Source organism: Scyliorhinus torazame, chromosome 2 (assembly GCF_047496885.1).
Source record: "Scyliorhinus torazame isolate Kashiwa2021f chromosome 2, sScyTor2.1, whole genome shotgun sequence".
NCBI lineage: Eukaryota > Metazoa > Chordata > Chondrichthyes > Carcharhiniformes > Scyliorhinidae > Scyliorhinus > Scyliorhinus torazame.
The window spans coordinates 56,737,701-56,763,756 of record NC_092708.1 but is presented as its reverse complement, the minus strand read 5'-3'; the positions used below and the strand labels follow the sequence as shown (position 1 = coordinate 56,763,756).

The following is a 26,056-nucleotide window of genomic DNA, read 5'->3' as shown; positions in this document are numbered from 1 at the left end:
CGTGCTCGGACCACTGTTGTTTGTGATACACATAAATGATCTGGACGAAGGTATAGGTGGTCTGATTAGCAAGTTTGCAGATGATACTAAGATTGGTGGAGTTGCAGATAGCGAGGAGGACTGTCAGAGAATACAGCAAAATATAGATAGATTGGAGAGTTGGGCAGAGAAATGGCAGATGGAGTTCAATCCAGGCAAATGCAAGGTGAGGCATTTTGGAAGATCTAATTCAAGAGCGGACTATACGGTCAATGGAAGAGTCCTGGAGAAAGTTGATGTACAGAGAGATCTGGGAGTTCAGATCCATTGTACCCTGAAGGTGGCAACGCAGGTCGATAGAATGGTCAAGAAAGCACACAGCATGCTTGCCTTCATCGGACGGGGTATTGAGTACAAGAGTCGGCAGGTCATGTTACAGCTGTATCGGACTTTGGTTAGGCCACATTCAGTTCTGGTCGCCACATTGCCAGAAGGATGTGGATGCTTTCGAGAGGGTGCAGAGGAGGCTCACCAGGATGTTGCCTGGTATGGAGGGTGCTAGCTATGAAGAAAGGTTGAGTAGATTAGGATTGTTTTCGTTGGAAAGACGGAGGTTGAGGGAGGACCTGATTGAGGTCTACAAAATTATGAGAGGTATGGACAGGGTGGATAGCAACAAGCTTTTTCCAAGAGTGGGGTGTCAATTACAAGGGGTCACTATTTCAAGGTGAGAGGGGGAAAGTTTAAGGGAGATGTGCTTGGAAAGTGTTTTACGCAGAGGGTGGTGGGTGCCTGGAACGCTTTGCCAGCGGAGGTGGTAGAGGCAGGCACAATAGCATAATTTAAGATGCATCGAGACAGATATATGAATGGGCGGGGAACAGAGGGAAGTAGATCCTTGGAAAATATGCGACAGATTTAGATAAAGGATCTGGATCGGCGCAGGCTGGGAGGGCCGAAGGGCCTGTTCCTGTGCTGTAATTTTCTTTGTTCTTTGTTCTAAACTGTCTGGGGCTTGAACACACAACTTTGTCACTGAGACTTTTCAGTACCTCATTAGCCTTTCGTAAAAGGTTTTTCAATTGTGATTCTGATATGCAAGATCACAGGTTTCACAGGTCGGCGCAACATCGAGGGCCGAAGGGCCTGTACTGCTCTGTAATGTTCTATGTTCTATGAATACTTTTGAATTTTACAGGTCCCTGTAATTGAGATACTGCTGTGTTTTATAGAAGTGCCGTATGACCAGGATCACTTGGCTGTTCTGCCCTAGTTATTTTGCAATTCTAATTAATTTATGAAGATCCACCACCACAATTGCCATTGATGGCAATGTAAAACATGCTACTGTGATACAACTTTGGATGATTTCCGATTTCTATTTTGGTAAAATAAGTTCATTACTACCTGGAGATCATACGCATTGGAGAAGAGTGGATATTGAAAATTAAGATGCAGGGCAGTTGTGGAGTACCATCAGTGATATCAAGCAGGAAGCCCATCATTCAGGGAACCAAGGATGGGCACTGTACGTAGCGTTCCAAATGTTGCTCTACCCTAAGAACAAATAAAACATGTTTTTTTTTTAGCAATTTTGCATTGTGTGGATATAATGGGAAATTTCAGTGGCATCAACTTTTGCATCAGGGGTGTTTTACCTTTTTGACCCACCAATGCTGTGGTGGGTAGAGGGGCTGACCATGGTGTCTAATAGCATCTGGAAAATCCTTAAGTGAAGGTTTACCTCTACTTTTTGAACATAATCAGATGAATTATACATGATGGTTCAAAACTATAAACCTCATCGCTGTGCAACTTCTCAGCAGTTCACATTGCTGTCCATCCACTTACATTCTCAGAAGTATTGATTTTCTTCCTCTTTCCTCATCATCGTACCATCCCCCAATCAAAAGATTTGGAGAGAGACATACTCAAATGCCTCTGTCAGTAATGCTTTGGTACTAGCTGGTATACAATGTGAAAGGTGTCTTGGTTACATTTGGCTGTTGGTTTTCCCTCTCTTGATGTAGAGGCATCACTTTGGTCCCATCACCTATAATCTGGTGCAATATGGGAATTTTGTAATGTGAGGAATCCGAAGCAATAAAGCTGAGTCATTCTGTATTACTATTTGTATTATTCTCCAGCTTCATTTGAAATTGGCCATTGGCACATGTACTATGTTCATGAGATTTTTTCTGAATGCATTTTCTTATCCCCTTGTGTCATTGCAGTCAAAGAAGGGAGGCTCCACATCAGGAATCAGCATCTGGAAAAGCTCAAGCAGTGAAGAACTGAACAGGAGTGAGGGGGACAACAGCAACAAGTCAAATCCAAAAGAACCAAAGCCTGAACACAGAAAATCATTGAGTAAGTAATCTAGTATTACCGTATCTTGTACATATGTTTCTCTTCAGAATGTCACCTGAAATCATATTCTGCAAATACATCAACTTTTTAAAAATTTTGATCACGAGATGAGAAGGTCACTGGCAAATGAAAGCATTTACTGCACATCCCTGATTGCACTCAGGAAGGTGGTGATGGGCCATCTTTTTGAACTGCTGCAGGTGTAGGTACACAGCTTGGGATGAAACCAATGACAGCGAAGGAGCAGTGATATAGTTCCAAGACAGGATGATGTGAGGCTTGGAGGGAAATTGCAGGTGCTGGTGGTTCAAGGAGTCTGCCTTGGTCTTCCAGATGGTAGAGGCCGGTGTGTTTGGAAAGTGCTGTTAATGAATTGCTTGCTTTGTCCTAAATGGCGTCAAACTTGTTCAGTGTTTGTTCGAGGTGCACTCATCCAGCCAAGTATCCCATCATAATCCTGACATGTCGATGGTGGACAGGCTTGGGCAATCAGGAGGTGAGTTACTGGCCACATGAATGAAAATTCCCCTACCATAGATCTTCCAACAAAAGGGAGGCTATTCAGCCCATTTTGTCTTTGATGGCAATTCCACATTGGAGCTGATTGCTTAAATCCCATTGGACTGTTCATTCCCCATACTGTGTAATGTTTTTTTTCTTCAACTGCGTTTCTGAATGACTCTTAAAATTTGCATTTCAAGTTCTAATAACCCGTTGCTGGAAAAAACAAATCTGCCAACTTATATGGCTGCAAAGTGTCATGACATTGAAAAATAATCAACCCATCTTTTCTGGTTTTAGCTGGAAGACTTTTAGTTAAATAGCTGTTGTTTTTTTTATAAATTTAGAGTACCCAATTCATTTTTGCCAATTAAGGGGCAATTTAGCATGGCCAGTCCTCCTACCCTGCATATCTTTTGGGTTGTGCGGGAGAAACCCACGCAAACACGGGAGAATGTGCAAACTCTACACGGACAGTGACCCAGAGCCAGGATCGAACCTGGGACCTCAGCGCTGTGAGGCAGCAGTGCTACCCACTGCGCCACCGTGCTGCCCTTAGTTAAATAGTTTAATTTATCACCCACAGCAAACAGGATTTTGAGGCTGAAAAATATAATATTGCTGATTTATTCATTTTTGACTCTTTTAAATTTGAAATAAATAGCAATTTATCTCCCCTTCCTTCCAGAACTCCTCACTACCAACAACCCTTCATCCCCAATCCCTCAACCACCTATTATTTCCTTTTCTAAACAAAACCCCCAAAAAGTCAGGAGTAGGTAGGGATGACTTCCTGCATTCCTTCAGCCATTTCTGTTTCTGAAGGTGGTCATTGGAAAATCACAGTTGAGACAACCAAAACAGACAAACTAATCATCTGGAAAATAACACGCAAAGCTTTGCTCAACAACAGAGTTCCCTGCTCTGTTATGTTCTGTCATTCTGCGCAGAAATGTTCAACATTATGATTCCTTATTGCTGGAACTTGAAAGTATTCCTAATCCACTGCCATGTCCGCTGGGACTTTGGATAAGCAAATAAGCATTTCCAAACTGTCAGTGTTCATTCTCATTTAGTTTACCTAAGATATGGCAGACCTCTGCACCCAAAGTCAAGGTTTGTTCCTGTTATTTAGTAGATTTTACAAGAGGGACTTGGATGAATCTAAGTCACTAAACAGACATTTATTGCTCAGGTGAAATAAATAAATATCAGATTTTGAGCTTCTGTCACAGATTCCAGTATCCACATTTTAGCTGATATGTTGATACTGTATTGAACTTTCAGAAAGTAGAACCGCCTAGAATCTGTGTGAATGACGTCAACCTGTGATCTTGTAAAATGAGCGGGAATGGTATTGCAAAGGCTGCTGCTTTAATGTATTTGTTATGAATGTATGGGCTGGAAAATACATTTTGGTCTATCAAAGCCCTGATATGGTGAATAAATGAACCAATAAATGTTGGTGAATTCCCTGGCACTGTCACCAATCATCTTAAAGGGGAATTCCATGCCAACTGGCATTGAGAACAAGCCAGAAGGCTATTTATCATTGCAGAAAGTTCTGAAATCAAGCTGTTTTTGGCTTTATAGAATTTGTGCAGTTTGGTTACTCCAATGTGTTATACATTTTGAGAACTGTGGCCAAGTACCATTTCAACACTACTTGCCCTTTATTTTTAGTGATAACTGCGTTGACAAGACCATGTTTGACAAAACATTTTGAAGAACTGGGCGGGATTCTCCTCTACCCGGCGGGGCGGGCCGTACCGGCGCCGAGGAGTGGCGTGAACCACTCAGCCGTCGGGCCGCCTGGAAGGTGCGGAATCCTCCGCACCTTCAGGGACTAGGCCGGCGCCGACGGGGTTGGCACCACGCCAACCGGCGCCATAGGGCCTCCACCAGCCGTCGTGAGTTGGTGCATGCGCGGAGCGCCAACGTGTGCTGGCGTCATCCCAGCGCATGCGCATGGGGGTTCTTCTCCACGCCGGCCATGGCGATTGTTGACAGCAGCCGGCACATGGGAAAGAGTGCCCCCATGGCACAGGCCCACCCGCGGATCGGTGGGCCCCGATCACAGGCCAGGCCACCGTGGGGGCACCCCCTAGGCCAGATCCCCATCCCCCCCTCCCCCCCCCCCCCCCCCCCCCCCCCCACCCCCCGCGAGGACTCTGCAGGCCGCCCGCAGAGCCAGATCCCAACGGTACGGACCTGGTTTGATTTACGCCGGCGGGACCGGCTGAAAACGGGCTGCCGCTCGGCCCATCGTGGGGCGGAGAATCGCCGGGGGGGGGGCACTGCCAACGGCCCCCGACCGGCGCGACACGATTCCCGCCCCCGCCGAAAAACCAGCGCCAGAGAATTCCCACTCTGGTCTTTCACTGAAGCAATACACATTTTTTTAAAAAATTAAGCTAACAACTAATGATGAAATAATATTTGGGGGATGTGTCACATCACCCACTGTATGCTATTGAATGTAAATTAGCTTGTGACGATGCATTAACTTTGCACCTTTTCACTTTTTAATATATTTATCAGTATATGGGGAGAATTTTATATTTCCTAATATTCAAGTGGAAATTAGTTCAGAATGAATTTGCAGTGATTCTATTAGTATCATTAGTCATGGTGTCGGCCATTGTTGGCCGAGAAGTAAAGAATCCCGTGTACAGACTAAATACATTCTTCTGTCAGAACACCAAATGGATATCATGGCACATGACTCCCTTACAATCACATACATAAAATCCAAGCAATGGACATGGATGGCATTGCTAGATATTGTCTAGATTCTGCTCCATTTGAGAATACCATCTTGGAGGATTACCTACCTTTTTCTGCCACTTTCATGTGTCTACATTTTTTAATCAAATGTTGACATTTTCAGATTCTTTGAAAAATACTGTGACATAAGGTTGCTCACATGAGGGATGGCAAATATGCCAATGTTTAAAACACAGCTATAGCATTGCCAAAGTATGGTGAAAAACTCACTGCTGACACTGTTAAAACTAAAATAGTGCCCTCTTTGGAATGCTTGGAGAGGCACTGGTATCATGCAAAATCTGACCAATTTTCCTTTGTATCGAATTACACATAAGCAAATTTCTAGCGTACGCTGGAGTGCTGGTAAATTATCAACCCTCAGCCTTAGAATTTCAAAATATCAGCTTTCATTTGGCAGATACCATTAATATTTTGCCTCATACTTGATAGGGAGCACATTGATATATAGAAAAATCATGTAAACAACTTATTTGACAGGCATTGGTGCTACTACATGAATTACATGAATTTCCCAATAAGATGAATGATTCCAACAGGGCACTCCTCATTTTTGTTCCCCATACAATTGTACATTTCGTCATTGCCTGTGCTAGATCTGACTCAGAAATGAAGAACCTTGAGTAGCAGTCAACTTTGAAACTCTATCAAACCTTCTGGCTATCAGTAAAAGGACAGGAATTTCTATGGTTAAGCAGCTCTAGTAGCATAGCATCTCAGTGCAATGACACTTCATGTCACATCTACAAGCAGGCTGGGATGGGCATTGGTATTCAGTGAACACTAATTAAGTGCTGTATTGCAAACAATCAAAAAATAAAGTAATTGCGCGATATGTCCATGGTACCTGATGTGTGTCTATTAACTGATTTCAAACATTGCAAAGTGGCAAGATCCATGGACTTCTTATGGAGGCCATTTGGCCCATCGAGTCTGCACCATCCCTCTATCTAGTGTTATGGGCCAGGGTTTAGAGAACTCCAAAGTATATCATGGAGTTCACCTGACCCACAACTTTTAATAGATTGTGGTATGGGGAGCATACCGCCCATTCTACAGGTGTGGTACATCAGAAATGGAAAAGTATTTTTTAAAGCAAAACAATGTTTATTCTATGAACTCAAGTTAACCTTTTAAAAATATACAATGAACATCTTAACAACCATTAATTCAAATACAACCCCCAAAGAATACAACACTAAGTAATCCTTAATAACTTCCCAAACAATATCGAAGACAGAAGAAACACCTTTTAACAGAAGCACATCAGGTTTACATTCACTACTGAAAACATTTATAATTCTGAATTCACCAAATGATCAAGAGATAGTCTTTCAGCTCCAACACTGAAAACGAAATCAAAAAAGCACAGACACACCCAAGCTTTTCTCAAAGTGAAACTAAAAAGCAGAGCCAGAGTTCAGCTCCACCCACATTCTGACATCACTGCAGTAACATGAGCAGACAGACATTTCTTAAAGTGACATTCTCATTACACCTCCCACCCAAGAAAAAATAAATAAACCATCAACTTCCAGATGGTTTCATTTTTCACCTTCTCACTATCCTTTAAGAAATGCGCATAGTAAATATACTTTCTCGTTTCAAAAAACAACACACGCAAACAGGTATAATAATATAGTCCATTTTTTATTTTTGTTCTTCTTCCTCGTACTGAAATCCTTCTTGATTGACAGTCTCTTTGAACAAGAAGGTCCTTACACGATCCATCCATTTCTCTACGCCTCGGCATTTCTCTTCAAAGTCAGATACTTTAGTTCAATCTGATCACAGAGTCCCTTGTAATTCTTTAACACAGGATCATTGGTTATCACAGTTTTCAGGCAGTCTAATGCCTGTTGAAACTCCGCTGTCAATTGAAATTTTCGACGTTTCTTTAGCAAGTCCATCAGTGGAGCAACCACGCAACAAAACATTTGCACAAATGTTCGATCAAGTCCACTCATGCCAAGAAATCGCATTATTTCCCTTTGTCTTGAGGGTATTAGAAACTCCTTAAGGAAAGTGATTTGGGCTTTTCCAAATTCATTTTTGGCTAGGTTCACCACCAAACCCGCCTCCTGAAGTCGATCGAATAACTCCATCAGATGGTTTAAATGTTCTTTCCATGTCTGGCTGAAAATTACCAGATCCTCGATGTATACCGCACAATTGAGTAATCCTGAAACAACTTTGTTAGTTAACCGTTGAAATGTGGCTGGGGCGTTTTTCATGCCAAATGGCAGAATTTTGAATTGGTATATACCATCTGGAGTCACAAAAGCTGAAATCTCCTCCGCCCTTTCGGATAAAGGTATCTGTCAGTAACCTTTAAGTAAATCCAGTTTAGAAATAAAAGCTGATTGTCCCACTTTCTCAATGCAATCCTCCAAACGTGGGATAGGATAAGAGTCCGTTCTTGTAACTGCATTAACCTTTCTATAGTCCACACACAACCGTTGGGTACCGTCTGGTTTAGGTACCATCACTATGGGTGAGCTCCATTGGCTGCAACCCACTTCAATTGTGCCATTTTTAAGCATACTCTCAATCTCTTTGTTAACCTGTGCCAATTTTAAAGGGTTAAATCTGTATGGATGTTGTTTGATTGGAACAGCATTTCCCACATCTACATCATGTATAGCCATTTTAGTACTTCCCAATTTATCTTCACAAACATGCCCATGTTTTATGAATAACTCTTTCAGGTCAGTCCGTTTTTCCTCTGGAAGGTAACTCAACAATTTATCCCAATTTTTAAGAACATCCTCATTTTCCAAATGAATTTGAGGTACTTCAAATTCCCAGTCATCTGGATTTGGTTTGTCACTTTGAGATAGAATCATTAAAACCTCTTTTTTCTCTCCTTCCCTTTCAAAGTACCTTTTAAGCATATTCACATGACACACTCGATGAGTCTTCCTTCTATCTGGCGGTTTTACCACACTTAATTTCCTTTCAAACTGATAAGGCTCACAAAACCTTGCTTTTAAAGGTTCACCTACCACTGGTAACAACACTAAAACTTTATCTCCACTGGCAAAACTACGGACTCATTAGGTGCATCCCTAATTGCAAACAGTACGAATGGAATTCCTTTATCCCAATCCTCTGGATAATCATGACAATAAGCCCTCAACATTGTCTCTAATGTCTGATGCCACCTTTCTAACGCTCCCTGCGATTCTAGATGGTACGCAGTTGATTTAAATTGTTTTAAGGGCACTGGTTTCATCACTGCTTGAGGTTTCCCTATCACTTGGCATGTGTGACATGATTGACAAAATTTAACTACATCTTTATGTAGTCCAGGCCAATAAAAATGTTTCTGGATTTTAGCTTGAGTTTTCCTTATTCCCAAATGACCTCCCACTGGTAACTCATGTGCAACTCGCAACACCTCCTTTCTATACCCTACCGGCAATACTGCTTGATGAACTTCTGCCCATTTTTCATCCGCCTGCATATATAAAGGTTTCCATTTTCTCATCAAGACATCACTTTTACGGTGATAACACTCTGGTATCCACTCAGATTCCTCTTCCGTATATGCTTTCTGATACATCCGGTTTTTTCTACATCTTCCTGTTGTAACTCCGCCCACTTTCCTGAACTAAAAATATCCGCCTCATCCTCCACCTGTTCTTGTTCTTTTTTAACCATCTGATCAAAAATCGTTTCTAATAATTGCACTTCCACTTCATCTTCACTCTTTGATTTTCCCTCTTCTCTTAACCTGTGACTTTGCGACCTTGTTACTACACAATCCGGAAAAATCCCAAGATATTCATCCTTCAACACTTCAGTTGTCTGATTTTCCACTGGCTTATCAACCACAATAGGCATCACTCCCACCTGCGATCCAGCTATATCATTACCCAAGATAAATTGTATTCCTGGACAAGATAGTTTCTCTATTACTCCTACTACCACTTCACCACTCTTCATTGGACTTTCCAACCTGACCTTATATAATTGAACACTATTCCTCTCACCCTGAATTCCACATATTACCACCCATTCTGGCAACATTCTTTCCAAACTACATAACTCTTCATCTCTTACCATTAAAGATTGACTAGCTCCCGTATCTCTTAAAATTGTGACTTCTTTACCTGCTCCTCCTGATACACATGAGTAAACTTTACCCACACAAGTAAATTCCTTAAAGACATCTGGCACCTTCTTATCAATCACCTCTTGATCAGGCTGTACAATCTTTTGCACCTCCTTCGCTTCACTTGGCTTTCCTTTATCACTTTAACAAACCCCACTGTCTTATCCTGTTTTACCACATCAGCCTTCCCAGTGCTTTTCTTCAACCACCAACACTGTGACTTTACATGGTCTAGTTTATTACAGTGAAAACATTTGAAACTTTTCGTTTCTTTTCCACCCTCCTGGATTTCCTTTTTAATCTGAGATATATTCTCCTTATTATCTCCTATCAGATCACCTTTACCTTTACCACTTGAGTATTTCTCATGTCCCCAGTTTCTATCCTTCACAGGCTGAAACTGATGTCGGAAACCAATCTTTGATTTATGAACTAGTTCATAATCATCTGCCATTTCTGCTGCTCATCTCGCAGTTTTAACTGTCTGCTCTTCCACATGAGTTCTCACTGCATCAGGAATTAAATTTTTAAACTCCTCCAAAAGTATAATTTCTCTGAGAGCTTCATACGTTTGGTCTATTTTCAAAGCCCTTATCCACCTATCAAAATTACTCTGTTTGATCCTTTCAAACTCCATGTATGTTTGACCAAATTCTTTCCTTACATTTCTAAATCTTTGTCTGTAGGCTTCGGGCACTAGTTCATATGCAGCTAAGATGGATTTTTTCACCTCCTCATACGTCCCAGATACCTCCTCCGATAGTGATGCAAACACTTCACTCGCCCTACCTACCAGCTTTGTTTGAATCAGTAATACCCACATGTCCTGTGGCCATTTTATTTGTTTAGCTACCTTCTCAAATGAAATGAAAAAAGCTTCCACCTCCTTCTTGTCAAACCTTGGCATTGCTTGGACATATTTAAATAGATCCCCACCAAGCCTTCGACTATGATGCTCTTTCTCACTATCCTCATCACTATCCTCCAACTCTACGTTTCCTTTTACGTCTGCCAATTTTAACTGACTGTCATGTTTCATGGCCATTTTCTGAAGTTAAAACTCTCTCTTTCTCTTTTTCCCAGACCTGTATCTCCCTTTCTCTTTCTTTCTGTTCTGCTAGGGTTATTCTTTCTTTTCTTCTTTCTTCTCTCTCTCCTTCTTTTTCATCTCTATCGCTTTCGTATACAAGCTGCTTTAATTCTTTCTCATGTTCCATTTGTTTAAGTTGTCACTGAATTTTTGCCATTTCCAATGAGTCAAACTGTATCTCAGACAACTTTAAATGCTTAGCCACCGCCATAATTACCTCATCTTTTCGCATTTTGTCAGGTAATGTTAACTGCAATGTTTTTTGCCAAATCTAACAGCCTGCTTTTAGTCTCTGCCATAAGGTACTGCGTGTGACCGTCTCCACGCCCCAAAACTTCAGAGCCTCTGAAAGAGCCATTATCCACAACACACTCCCTACTTAAACTGGAATACCACACCTGAAAATCAATCACAATATGCTCACCCCTCACTGTCTTTAAGTTCACTAAGCCAATCCAATAGATAGACTTTTATCCCCCTCGAGCCCCCAATTTGTTATGGGCCAGCATTTAGAGAACTCCAAAGTATATCACGGAGTTCACCTGACCCACAACTTTTAATAGATTGTGGTATGGGGAGCAAACGACCCACTCTTCAGGTGTGGTGCAGCAGAAATGGAAAAGTATTTTTTAAAGCAAAACAATGTTTATTCTATGAACTCAAGTTAACCTTTTTAAAATATACAGTGAACATCTTAGCAACCATTAATTCAAATACAACCCCCAAAGAATACAACAGTAAGTAATCCTTAATAACTTCCTAAACAACATCCAGAAGACAGAAGAAACACCTTTTAACAAAAGCACCTCAGGTTTACATTCACTACTGAAAACATTCATAATTCTGAATTCACCAAATGATCAAGAGATAGCCTTTTCATGGCAGAGAGAACAGCAGTACACCTGCTTTGTCCAGCTTCAGCTCCAACACTGAGAACGAAACCAAAAAACACAGACACTCCCAAGCCTTTCTCAAAGTGAAACTAAAAAGCAGAGCCAGAGCTCAGCTCCACCCACACTCTGACATCACTGCAGCAACATGAGCAGACAGACATTTCTTAAAGTGACATTCTCATGACACTAGGCCTGTTACCCCGCCTTAATTCCGTAACTCCACGCATTGATCATGGCCAATCCACCTAACCACCACATCTGCAGTAGGAAGCCGGAGCACTTGGGAGAAAACCCATGCAGACATGGGGAGAAAGTGCAAACACCACACAGACAAGGCCGGAGTCTAACCCTGGTTCCTGGTGCTGTGAGGCAGCAGTGCTAACCACTGCCGTCATGCCGTCCACTATTAATTTGCTCAAGGTCGCTGTGTGGCAACATTTCAAAGCAACCAAAACATCTGATTTACATTCAGTCTGTACCTTTAAATTGTTTGCGGCACTACCTTCGGTGGATAAAACTGTTAAGATTGGCATTGACAGGTAGGTGCAGTGACGCACTATTGTTGTACAGGGTTTCGTTCAGAAGTTTTTGCAATACAATTTTGATGTATTGGAAATTTTCCAAATAAGGCATGCAGCAAGGAATAATGAAGCTTTCAAGTGAGTCCCCTCGTGGTTATATCAAGATTGAGCACTTGGTTCAATAACTCTAACTTAAGGCACTCATAAAAGAAAGAAAAGCCTGTAATTGTCAGCCTCATAGTTAATCCTTAGCCTTATGTCATTTTTCTATACATGGAATTTTAAAGGCTTCCTCTGATACACAGGGGATCAGACTTTACAGACAGGTAGGCGATTCGGTAAATGCTGCCGATTGCAGTTATGTGGTACTGATGTTTGCTTTGAGAAAGGTTTCAACAAAGAAATCCTTTTGCAGCTCAAATCAGAAGTACTCCCTGTGGTGCTCTGTACTATTCCTGCCCTCTTTGTTGTTGCCTTTTTCTCCCGTCAGCTTATATTGAAACCTGGCATTTGAAATCAGACTGATATTTGATGATTAATCCTCTTTTTATCACGCTGCGAAAACCATGTTTAAATGCTGGAATAATTTGCACATCATTTAATGAATGTTTGCTTTGAAACACTTACCTTGGTCATTTTATTCTTTCTTCTTTTTCCCTGTGGATTTGTACTGTTTGTTTTTGTTCTGCTGAAAAACAAAATCGGCAAAACATTGCTGTTGCCTTTGGATCATCAAAATTGTTCAAAGCAAATCTGCACGGAAATCTATATTATGTTTGAATTAACAGCCAGCATATTTGAAAGGATGATGTCTATGGTCAAGCTACTTACTTTTACATGTGTAAGTTACTTGGCTGTTGTAAACTTCCTGGTTTAGCCTTTCAATTAACTAGTTGCAGGAGTTAAAGCATTTCAGAGGCACTATTCGTAGTATGTGTGAGTACTACTCATCTCAACTTGCTATTGGTTTGGAGTCATTGACCATTATTTGTCAACTAGAGCATTTTCAACAGTTAAACAACAATGAACTTGACCATGCATTGGCTTCGGAAATTAGAGTTACAGTAGCTTTTCATTGGTGCAAAGGCCTCAGTGCACTATAGAAGCATCCCCCCATGTAGCTGTTGCTATAGAGGAAGGATATTCTCATAATACATTCCAATTAAGCATGCTCAGTTGACGAGTGAGAGAGACCCATTGAGGATAGGCTGAATGATTGAAGGATGAGACAAAAGCTTTTCAATCGTTTTGATGATCTTCAATTCAGCAAGACAGTTTTCTTGCAAGTGTTGCTATTCAGTCAAACTTCAAATATTATATTTTTCGGTATTTCGTTTGATCTTGTTTACCAAACAGTAAGCCCTTTAAACCATAGATTAATACTTTTTATTTTCTAGATCACTGACTTTGACATAGGATCTCAAATCATTGGAGAGCACCATATTAGCAAATCCTGCAGTATGCCAGGGAGATTCTTTGCACAAAGGATTTAATAGAATGAAAGCAGTATGCTCCCAAAAATATCGTTCTGACTTTGAAGACTCTTGATGTTTCTAACTAACTTCAGTGAAAAAACAGCATTTGCAATGTTTAATTAAAATGTTTATTATAGTCCAGTGAAATTTTTCCCATTTGTTTTGCACATATTTACACATAGCAATGGGCAATATTTACAGCTTATTGTTAAACAATTAAACAATGTTACTCACCAACCCAGAAGAAGAATATGGGAGAGAAAGACTTATCACCACCATTAAATTTAACAGAATGTTTCAGGTTTATATCTGGACCTTAGATATATTGTGTAAAAGAATGCTTTATTTAGATTGGTCAATCAGAATTAGGTATATTAACCTTTATTTTAAGCATTTATTGCTTGGTAAACTTCATTATGCAGTTCAATATTCTGTCACCCAGCAACTTAAGTGTAATGGATTTTAATCCTGTCACCCTTTCGAGATAAGATGGAACCCTGATGTATTTTTGCAACATACTTTGTTTTCTGAAAAGCATTGACCTAGGTAGAAGCGGCAATCATCGTCAGACTGCCACTGCACCCAGAAATCTGCCCTTCCAAGCACTGCTCTGCATTTCTACTGGGATCTTCTGGAACTAGCTATACCAGAAATGCAGAGTGCCACGTCCCTCAGAGAACTCCACTGGGTCGCAGTCGGGCCGGGGAAGGCAAGACGCACCTTTTTAGGGCACTAGCTGCCATATGGTAAGTTTAAAGGTTCAGTATATTAGTGAATGAATGTTAGTGAATGGGTGAGTGGGTGAGTGAGTAGGTAGGTGAGGTGGGTGGAGGGAGATGGGTAGGTGGGTAAGTGGGTAGGAGCTATTTGAGTGAGTGAGTAGGTCACTGAGACGTTGGGAGATAGTTGGGTGAATAGATAGTCAGGTCAGGGGGCAGCCGAGTAAGATCAGGAAGGATGTTGGGTCAGATCGAAGGGGTAGTCAGTATATTCAGGAGGGCAGTCAGGTGGTGAGGAGCCTGTCGGGGTCGGGGGTTGGTGGGGGGGGGGGGTTGTTGTAAGGTCGGGAGAGTAATTGGTCAAGTGGTCGGGTGGTTATTGCGGGAGGTCTAGAGGTAGTTAGGTGTTCACAGGAGTAATTGGATGTTTGGGAGTTAGTGAAAGGACTAGAGGAGTAGTCAGGTGGTTGGACGGTCAGGATTGCAGACGGAGAATAAAAAAGAACATGCTGGATAAACTCAGCGTTACAGCATCTGTGGAGAGAAACACAGTTGATGTTTTGACGTGTAGATGGGACTATCAGGAAAGTAGTCGTGAGGTTAGGGAATTAGTTGAAGGATCACTGTCAGTGATGGGGGGTGGGGTCAGTTGTGAAGTTACTGAGAAGTGAGGCTAAATTTCATTCTGTCTAACATTTCCGGGTAAATAACAATCCAGGTAAGTAAAGTAGAACTGCCCAAAGTCTTTGACTCTAACTCAGGGTAAGAGACACCATGAAGGGGAGGAAGCAAGGGAATTACCCATTGAAAATTGAAACTTCCCGGACATTTCCCACCAGATCCACACGTCACAACTTTCACAATGTCCCAATCAACTTATCTGGGGGGTTCAGAACCTGAGAGGGAATTCAATTGGAAGAAAAACAAAGCTGGTAATGAGAAGTAGAAAAGTGATTTAAAAAAAAGTGGAAGGCAACTGTGGTAGCGTGGTCCCTTTCAGAGGCCGACTTCAACGGACTACGTAATCGGCTCGAGGCCAATTGTGCGGGTACCCCAGCCAATAGGGAGTTTGTGCAAGGTCCAGGAAGCAGGATCCCGGGCAGTGGACCTCCGAAGCTAAGTGTTAAGACCTATTAGATTGTGTTCTATTGCTGTTACTGAACTGCCTTTGCATTTCATGAATAAACTCCAGTGTTAGCTACTGGAAGCCTCCAGTGTGAGTCGCAAGCCACCACATTGACAACGAAGTAAAAGATTTTGATCGCAACCGACAATCATCATGAATTGAGAGGGGAAGGAAAGATCAGTTGAGAAAGTAGAGAAGCTCCAGCAAGAGTTGGAATCCAAGAGTGGAGATGTTGATCATTGGGAAACTAGGCCCATTTGACCAAGGAGCTGAGATTGGAGTCAGTACATTGAACGTCTCTGCTTTTTTTTTAAACTGCAAATAAGATTACAGGCATGGACAAGCAAGAAGGTGATACTTCTGACAGTTTGCGGGCCCAAATATATAATTTGATTAGGAAACTTACTGCCCCAGAGGCACCCAACTCGAAGGCTATTTCAACCCTCAGTTATCCTCCAACATTATATCATCCCCGAACAGGCGCCGGAAGGTGGCGACTAGGGGCTTTTCACAGTAACTTCATTGAAGCCTACTCGTGACAATAAGCGATTATCATTATTATAAGTTTAACTCTGCAGTGAGGAGGCTGTCTCAGCTTTCATAGCCAGGATTCACCAACTCACTGAGAACTGTAAGTTCAGGACTGCACTTAGTGGCATACTGCGCGACCAGTTAGTTTGCGGGATCCATAACATTGATGTCCAGAAGAAGCACCTGGCTGAAAACACGATAGCATTGGAAAAATCGATCGAGGTAGCTCAGGTGACGGAGTGCTCCAAAAATGTGCCACTGAGTTCCAAAGCATGGCTGAAGGGAAGGTTAACCAAGTTTGGGGCGGTATGACCGCGGGGTCCGTGGCGGGATTAACAGGCACAGCAGAGAACCAGACTGGATCCTGAGACCGGAATGGAGTCAAAAGACTGGGAAAAAGATGGGACGTTATCCTAAATCAGAGGTGGGCTGCAATCGTTGTGGGGGAGACTATATCCAGGAGAGCCTCATGTCCGGGAGTTCGCATGTTTCTAATGCAACTAAAGGGGGCACATTCAAGCACATTGCCACGCTAAGAAGAACAACAGCACCAGCAGCAGTCCACAGCGCCACTGAATATAATGGAGAAGAGCACTGAAGAACAACATGCAATATGTTGGTTGAATGCAGTCCAATTGAATAAGACAACCCCAAGTGAAATTGTCTTGAGGATAAATGGCAAACTCCTCAAAATGGAAGTTGACACCGGGGCTTTGGTGACCATAGTTGGAGAGCAGACTTTCCAACATCCTCATGCTGCAATTTAGCCTTTAAGTTTGAATAGTACCATGGTCAAGCTTTCCACGTACACTAGGGAGACTCTGAAAATCCTCAGAACCACCAATACAGCCTACAGAAGGCAGGAGGCCAATCTGCCGTTGGTTGCTGTGGAAGGACATAGACCCAATCTGATGGGAAGAAACTGGCTACAGAAGATTAGGCTCAGTTGGCTGGAAATTTTCAAAATATCCAAAGGCATCCTCTCAGATGTTCTAATGAGGTATGAAGATGTTTTTTCACAAGGAAATTGACCAGATGTCAATCCGGATTTGACGCTCAAGTTCTCCAGAGCGAGCAGTACAGACTGCATCAGAAGGTTGAAGTAGAGTTTAAGAGATTGGATGTAATGGGCATAATAAAACTGGTTCAGTTTCCGAGTGGGCAGCACCAATAGTCCCTGTTCTCAAACAAGTTTGTTTGATAAGAATTTGTGAGAACTATAAACTAACCATAAATCAGGCTGCTCAGGTCAATAGGTACCCAATTCCCCAGATCAAAGATCTCTACGCTAAGCTAGCAGGGTGCCTTACCTATTCAAAACTGGGCCTGAGCCATGCCTACCTGCAACGAGAATTGGAGGACACAGTGACACGGTGGTTAGCACATGCTGCCTCAAAGTGCCCAGGATCCAGTTCAATGGACACAGCTCCACATTGACGATGTGATCCTTTTATAGGCAAGGTGTTTCTAGACCTGGTGGATGCCCACTCTTAATGGATATCAGTTCAAGAGATGGGGACTGTGACCTCGGCAGCTACAGTGGTGCCTTATGCCGAGTGTTTGCTATTCATGAACTTCCCAAATCCATCGTGTCGGTCAGTTTTACTGCCGATGATTCACAGGTTTTTGTATGAGCAAATGACATAAGACAACGAGGAGGGCCCAATACCACTCAGTGTCTAACAGATTGGTTAAGTGGGTCATTTGGACCTTCAAAAATGCAATGAGAAAGCAATCTGAAAAATCACTTGGCCAGCGGTTGGCTAAGATTTGTTTTGCACAACTCAACCCCCCATTCCTCCATGGGGGTCACACGCGCTGAGCTTCTCATGGGCTATTGGTTGAGAACCAAATTGGATCTTGTTTTTCCAAATTTGGCAGGGAGGGTTGAAGCACGTCAGGTCTCCAGAAGAGTTAACGGTCACAGCAGAGTGGCAACTGGCTATTTCGGGTGGGAGACCGTAATTTGAGTGATCGGTCCGTATCACTCTACTTCTTCACTATTCATGCATCCATCCAGATGCCTCTTAAATGTTGCTAATGTGCCTGCTTCCACCACATCCTCTGGCAGCGCATCACTCTGTGTGAAAAGCTTACCCGACACAGCTCCCTTAAACTTTTTCCCTCTCATCTTGAACCTGTGCCCCTTTGTAATTGACACTTCCACCCTTGGAAAAAGCCTCTGACTGTCCACCCTGTCTATGCCTCTCATACTTTTGTAGATCTCTATCAGGTCTCCTCTCAGCCTCCGTCTTTTCAGTGAAAACAATCCTAGTTTATTCAACCTCGCCTCATAGCCAACACTCTCGTGAGACCTTAGATAGGCCTCTGCATAATTTCTGGGCCACGGCGAGGAATGTCCTGGTGAGGCTGCGTTGAGTCACGTTTCCTGCACTAACACTCTCCAGTGCAGAAAAAGATGGGCGCCAGATCTCTAGACCCCCCTCACCCCTGCCTCTGGATATCCCCAACGCCCCAACTCACCAATAAGGGGGTTATCAAGCCTCCTGAACCCCAGCCACCCATAGGTGCAGGGCACCCCCAGGTCCAATCCCTTGCACGGACATGATGCCAGCTGGACACCTTAGCATTGCCTGCCACCTAGGGGTCCCTGACCACCTGGGAGAAGCCCCAAATGCTGGTATGCCTGGCCCACATTAGTGGAAACCAGTGCAAAACTGTGCCCCTTCGAGGTCTTCGAGGCGAGACCGTTCAATCCAGCGTGCTGGACAGACCCGGCGTAGACAAAATCAAGTAGACGAACTGCTCGCTTGAACATGCAAATCTGGATCCCGGCTTCAATGGGTGGGATACAGACCGCACGCCTCACTAGACCTCGTTAGATCTCGTGAGGTGCGACGAGGTCAGTAAATCTCACGAGAGGCCTCTTGCAACATTTACCGGCCTTGTTGCATCCCAGGTCAGGCGTGGTGAGGCCGATAGATCACGCCCCGTGTTTGACAAACCTGTTGGAGGTTTTTGAGGATGCTATTAGCGGAAGAGATAAAGGGGTACCAGTGGGTTTGGTGTATTTGAATTTTCAGGCGGCTTTAGATAAGGTCCCTCAGGGGGTTCGTAAACAAAATTAGAGGATATGGACTAATATACATGCATAGATTGAGGAAAACAGCGGGGAGGAATATATAGGTCCTTCTCAGGTTGGCCAGCTGTGACCAGTAAGGCACCACAAGGATCAGTACTTGGGCCCCAGCCATTCACAATCTCTATTGATGATTTGGATGTCAGGATCAAATGTAATATTTCCAAGTTTGTAGATGACACAAAACTAGGTTGAAATGTATGTAAACCAGGGGCTGGTTTAGCACGGGGCTAAATCACTGGTTTTCAAAGCAGACCAAGGCAGGCCAGCAGCAAGGTTCAATTCCCATACTAGCCTCCCCGAACAGGTGCCAGAATGTGGTGACTAGGGGCTTTTCACAGTAACTTCATTTGAAGCCTACTTGTGACAATAAGCGATTTTCAGTTTTCATTCATGTTGTGAGGATGACACAAGGAGGTTTTAAGGGGATTTGGACAGGTTAGTAAGTACAGAAGAACGTGTCAGATGAAAATGTAATATGGATAAGTGTGAGGTTATCCACATTGATAGCCATGGAGGTGCAAAGTATTTATTAAATGGTGAGAGATAGAGAAATATTGAGTCCAAAGTGACTTGGGTGGCCTTGCTCATAATTCATCAAAAGCTAAGATGCAGTTGCAGAAGCAATTCAAAAGGCAAATGGAATGTTGGCATTTATCACAAGAGGAATTGGGGAATTGGGTACAGAGGTAAAGATGTCTTGCTTCAATTATATAGAGCTTTGACGTTAATGCAGTGGAGGTTCACCAGATTCATTCCTGGGATGGTGGGACTATCCTACGTGGAGGGATTCAAACAACCCTGTATTCTCTCTAGTTGAGAGGAATGAGGGGTGATCTCATTGAAACTTTAAAAATTCTTATGGGTTAGACAGGCTAGATGCAGAAACGATCTTTCTCCTGACTTTGGATGGCGGGGGCGGGGGGGGGGGGGGTGGTCCACAACAAGGGGGCACAGATTAAGGGGCAAGCCATTTAGGACTGAGATGGAGAAGAATTACTTCACTCGGGAGGTAGTGAAACTTTGGAATTCTGAACCCCAGAAGGCTGTGCGAGTCCTCTGAGCTTCTTGAGTGTTTTCAAGACAGAGATTGATAGGTTTCTAGATACTTATGACATCAAGGGATACGTGGATTGTGCGGGATAATGACGTTGTGGTAGATGATCAGCCATGAATAGGGGGGCATGCTTGAGGGGCTGAATGGCCTACTCTTGCTCATAAGTTCCTGTGTTCTGACTTGGATCTCAATCATGTGATCCAGAGACCAGAAGATTTTATCCTCTACAAAGTTTCTGTTTATTGCAATGAGCACAGCTTTTTAAACTTGCACCTTTGTGCAAAGTATAATTGACTCACCAATGCTTATATTAATTTATCCCCTTGTTCCCAAATTAGTGTCTGTTAAGATACAATATATACTGGAATTAGATGTCTGAAGTTTCAGGCAACTTTGTTACTTCAAGATGTGAAAGGGTCAAAATAAAAATTTGTTTCATGTATTATTTGAAAAATATACCAAAATATTCCATTATCCAGATCAAAAATAAGTGAACGGCTCTCCGGGGATTTTACAGCATATTTTAATCACTGCCTCAAAAGTATAATAATAAAATAAAACCACAAAAAGGCAACAACAAAAAGGATTATTGGCATGGAACAGAAACATGACACCAAAGCAAACAAATTAAACAAATGCTAATGATCCACAAATGTTGTATTACCACATGCTACATTAATCTGTGATCAGTATTAGTTGATTGCAGCTATACTGCTGACTGTGCCTTCAACAGAATTTACCACAAAATAACTTTTTGGTTAACTTTTAACATTATGCAAGAGCAAACAGCTGTGTTGTTTCTCTCATCACTATCAAAGGGTTAGCGAAGTTTGTCAAGTTGCTGAGAAACCCAGTGGCTCTTTGAGACACATTTAAAATGTAATTTTGAGCTGTAATGAGTTAAAGGGCATGATTTAACGAAAAAAGATTTAAGTGTCATTTCAAGCGCGATTGTTTGAGTGTTTCCTGACGGCCGCGGTGGCGAGGCTGCAGCCTGTATTTAACGGGTCTTGGGCCGAAAATGAGCCCCCTCAAACTTCACGTCATTACTGGCTCTCTCGCCGTCTGAATCGGCAGGTTCATGCCTCGGCAGCTCTCTGCTAACAAGGGGGAGCTGCTTTTAAACGCTCTCTCACAACACACTCCCAGCCAGTATACAAGTGTAGCACCACAAGACCTGCTGCCTGCTTTGGCGATGCTGACCTAGCCAGGTTTCTGGACACCGTAGATGCAAGATGGGGCATCCTGTACCCTGGGGGTGGTGGTGGTGGTGGGGGGGGGGGGGGGGGGGGGTCGGAGGGCCAGCAGCAGGGCCGCCAAATTGCCTGGGAGGCAATGGCAGTGGCCGTCAGTTCTGCAGCTTAACCAGGAGGACCACTGGTACAGTGCAGGAAGAAGACCAACAGCCTCCACCGAGCAGCAAGAGTAAGTTAACACCAGCCCCCTGGCATCAGTTCTGCCTGCCACCCCATATCTTCAAACAACCTCGCCCCCCCACCCAGAAGTCAGTGGCAGGCACCTCACACCGCCCAGACATCTGGCGCTTGTGCCCCAGCACACCTTGGCACCCACCAGCACAAAACCACCATGTCCAGGTGTGGTGCCCATATATGTCACCTGCCATAGAGGCCCCCTCCCCGTGCGTGGCTCAAAATGCCTTCTTTCTGTCCCCACAGGAGAAGTTAGCCCATGATAGTGGACAGGCTTCTGGGGCACAATCTGTGAGCACCACACAGTTGCTGATGCACATCCGATGGAGGCAGGAACAACAGTCAGAATTTGCTGGATCTCAGGGGCGGGATTCTCCGATCGCCGATGCCGAAATTGCATTCGGCAATCGGCCGGAGAATCCCCGTATCCGGCAAATCGGGGGCGGCGCCATTTTCGCGATGCTCCGCCCCCTCCAAAGCAGTGTTCTCACAGAGTACGCTGCGCGCCGTACCGACAGCCTCAGGACATTGCCTGAGGCCCACCTCCCGATAATCTGCTCCTGACCGGCCGAGTTCCCGACACCGTCGGTCACGTGTGCTATCATCCGTCGGAACTCGGTGTGGCGGCTGTGGACTGAGTTCAGCACCGCCACCGTCGGGGGAGGGCCAATCCGCGGGCAGGGGGGACTATGTCAGGGGCTGGGGACTCTGTTAGGAGGTGGTCCGGCCAAAGGGGAGGCAGTATTTTGCCAGCTGGGTCCGCGAGCAGCCGGCGCCATGTTGCACGGCGTGGCCGCTACAGGCCGCCGCCGTGTGCATGCGCGGCCATGGACCCGGCAATTCTCAGGGTCGTATTGGCAGCTAGAGACTTTGCTCGGCTGCTAGCCCCCAGCAAGCCGGAGAATCGGTGGCCGTTTTACGCCAAATTTTCGATCGTAACATGCCACCGTTCCCATGCCGGCGTGGGCATATAGCCTCAAAATCGGAGAATCCAGCCCCAGGATTCAGCTGAGCTTCAGTCAGATGCCAAGACTGTGGGCAAAGTTATGCTGGAGCAGATGCAGGTGCGAGGGCATGGCTGTGAGATTCAGGAGGGGATGTCAGTGACACTCCAGTGAATGCATAGCCGATTGGAGGACTCTCAAAAATTACAGATGCAGGAGATGGTGCCAACAATGCATGGCACCGAAGCCAACACTGTTAGGGTGGCAACTGCAGCGGAAAGCCTTGAGCACAACGTCAATGCCTTGAGTGGTGGAGTCCAAGTCATGGCTCAGCCAGAGGTGGCCGTGGCTGAGAGCCTCGACGTCATGTGCCAGTCGCTGAGGAGGGACATGTCCCAGATGCATTGGCGGGGCACTGCAGAGCATAGCCCAGTTTCGGAGCGGGGAGGCGGCGGGGCTGGCAAAGCCAGATGATTCAGAGGATTCTGGAGCTCACCCCAGCTGCCCCTCCATCTCATAGAGTCCCCCAGGGCCCGAAGGGCACTGTCTGAAAGAAGGGAGTGCTGGGGACCGACCTGGGGCCTGCCACCAAGGTCTCCACCTCCCCCGAATTTCCCCCTTCTCACACCGCCGTGTTTCAAGGCCAGTGGGAAGAACAGTGTGGCATGCCTCTGGCACCGATAAGTCGGCCGGGGCCCTCCGGCTCCAGGGCCTCCAGAGGATGTCCGCCAAAGACGTCAAAGGCCACAGGACGTGTGAAAAGGTTGCCTCCACCTCTGATGTGCATCCTGGGGACACGCCTAGACATAGCAGCAGAGCATAAAAGATTACGAAGATTGAGGATCACTGAGTGGGCACTGAGGGAGTCACTATCTGTGAATAGGAACAATGGAAATATCAAAAGTTCACCATTAAATCACCTTCTGATACATGCAGCCTCTGTCATATTAATTCTCACAGAGAGCCTGCACTCCCACCTCCTCTTGTCCTCCACTCGCACCACCCGCACCTGCCGGGCACAGTGGTCCAAGATCAAAAGACGCCGATGGAGACCCCTTTCAGAGGGTGGGTGTAAGCATGCTTTCAGCAGGAAGACACGAGTCAGTCCATGGCATAGACTGAGGAGCATCACAGCAAGTTATCAGCATTCTCCTGCCTCGTATATTGACCCGCTGACAGTGCTGACACAGGCCCATCACCCTGGAATGGTGTTAACAGACCCTCAGAGGATGGGACAGGGTGATGGGGGGGGGGGGGGGTCGGGAAATGGGTGGGAAGGACATGGATGGGGTGGTGTGTTCAATGGGGGAGGGGCTGAATGGGGGGGTGTTGCGGTGGAGGAAGGGGTGAGCTGACGGGCAAAGCCTTGTTTTATGATGAGAAGTAGGTGAGGATGAGGGCTCCGCCGTCCTCCAGGCATGCCGGATTCTTGCCGTCACCTGTCCTCCACCCTCCGGCAGCTTCCGTGGGTTCTCCCAGGGCTTGTCCTCCATGCCCTCCCGGTCTGGCTCTTCGGATGAAGCTGCATGTCCCTCCTCCCCCTCCCCCAGCATGTTGCCCCCCCACCCCCTGCTGGAGGGCACAGCAGACCACCACAAGTTGGAAGGCCCTGGGGGGTGGGTGGGGGGGGGAGGGGGGGGGAGTGGGAGGTGTACTACAGGGCAGCACTGGAGCAGTTCAGGCATTAGAACTGGATTTATGACAGCACTGGTGGTAATATGGGCCTCGTTATATCAGGTCTCCACCTCAGTCTCCGACCTCCGAACTGGCTTCATCAACCAGGACCTCAGAGGGTACCTCTTCTCCCCCAAAAGCCAACCCATCATCCTGGGGTGGTCCTCAAAAACCCAGGATCTCCAAGTGTTCCAGGATGTACGTGTCATGCCCGCTCAACGGGAATGATCCTGAGATGGTGGTCGCACACAAATTGAATATTCAGAAAGTGGAACACCTTCCTGTTAATGAAAGGCAATCCCTGATGCCCAGGTGCACGCAAGGTGACATGAGTGCCATCATCTACCCCCTGAGGCCTGGGGCATCCCGACGATGGCAGAGAATCCTGCTGAACGGACATGTTGATGGGCTTGATCCAGCTGAAAGTTTATATAGATCGCTGCCCGGACATACAGAGCATCTGAGACCTCACAGATGCACTTATTGGCTGTAGATTGAGAGATGTCGCAAAAGTCCCCTCTCGAGCCCTGGAATGATCCGGAGGCACAAAGGCTGAGGGCTGTGGTGACCTTTACGGCCATCGGGTCCGGGTGTCATCCTCCTCCACCGGGTGCCAAGTCTGCGAGGACGTTGCACAGGTGCCACACTGTCTCTTAGCTGAGACGGAACCATCTGCAGCACATGCTGTCCATCATCTCCTTGAATGACCAACGGCGTCTGTGCACCTTGGGTAGTTGCTGGCGTCCCCCTCTGGGTCCCTCTTCGACCTGATGGGCAGCCCGGTCTGCAGGGTGTGCAGCACCCCCCCTGCACATAGGGTGCCACCTCTAGCCTGCACCGATACTGCTGCCTTCTATGCCATCTGGCCACCTGGACTGCCACCAGCACTGTGATGGCAGCCACTGTGGGATCGACAACACAATACATTGTGGTATCTGTAAGGAATTGGAGAAGGAGAGAGACCAACAACCTGTTGGGGCTTCCACCCCAGGTCTTTCAGATCCCCAATCCTCCCCCACCCTTATATGTCCCGCCTTCCCTCAGAGTGGCTTCTATCAAGGCAGTCGTGCTGGAGAACATCGCTCTGCACACAACAGGAGTCCCTAGACCCCCAGACCACTGCCGGGACATTAGGGAGTCTATGCTCAGGTGCCCTCCCCTGATCCATGCACTCACCCTTTGGTCACGGGACATCCCCAATGCTGAAGCCCAGCTCCTGAGTCTCTGACTGTTGGCTGCTGCCTCTTTGGTGTTAAAGCCTCCAGGGTTCAGGCACAGTGTTCAATATTGTGCACACCCTTGCTCGATCACCACCACCCAGAAAATGCCAGCTTGGCATTTCCCCTGCCAGCTAGTACTGTGATAGTGCCAGGCTGGCACTGCCAGGGTGCCCAGGTGGCACCAGCAGTGCCCATGTACCACCTGCCCTGAGGCAAGAAGCTGGGGCCTCAATCCCTTGATAGACCCCCACAGGTACCATTCCACCTGGCCCCCGCTTGTGGAGACCAGCACTGAACGGCACTTGCCCGAGGTCTCCAAGGCAAGTGAGTCAGATCCCACGCCTTGGTTAGATCTCGTGAACACATGTTAAAGTGAGACTAGCTTTCTCACTCTAATATGCAGATTTGCCAGAAAGTGGTCCTGTCCACAATGGGCAGGATTCACATTGTGACGTCTTGCGAGATTGCGTCAGATCTCGCGAGGCAGGGTGAGTCGAGTAGGTTCCGGAACTGGGATCTGCC

At 45.4% G+C, this 26,056-nt stretch overlaps 1 protein-coding gene across 3 annotated transcripts in view; it reads left to right on the top strand.

Annotated features, from left to right (window-relative positions):
• Positions 1–26,056, top strand: part of arhgap15 (Rho GTPase activating protein 15) — a 1,048,441-nt gene that overhangs the window by 583,944 nt on the left and 438,441 nt on the right. For all 3 annotated transcript variants that reach the window (XM_072471657.1, XM_072471649.1, XM_072471663.1), the window contains one exon: positions 2,214–2,349. In XM_072471657.1, coding sequence (XP_072327758.1) covers positions 2,214–2,349 — 136 coding nt within the window. The remainder of the gene's footprint in view (positions 1–2,213; positions 2,350–26,056) is intronic.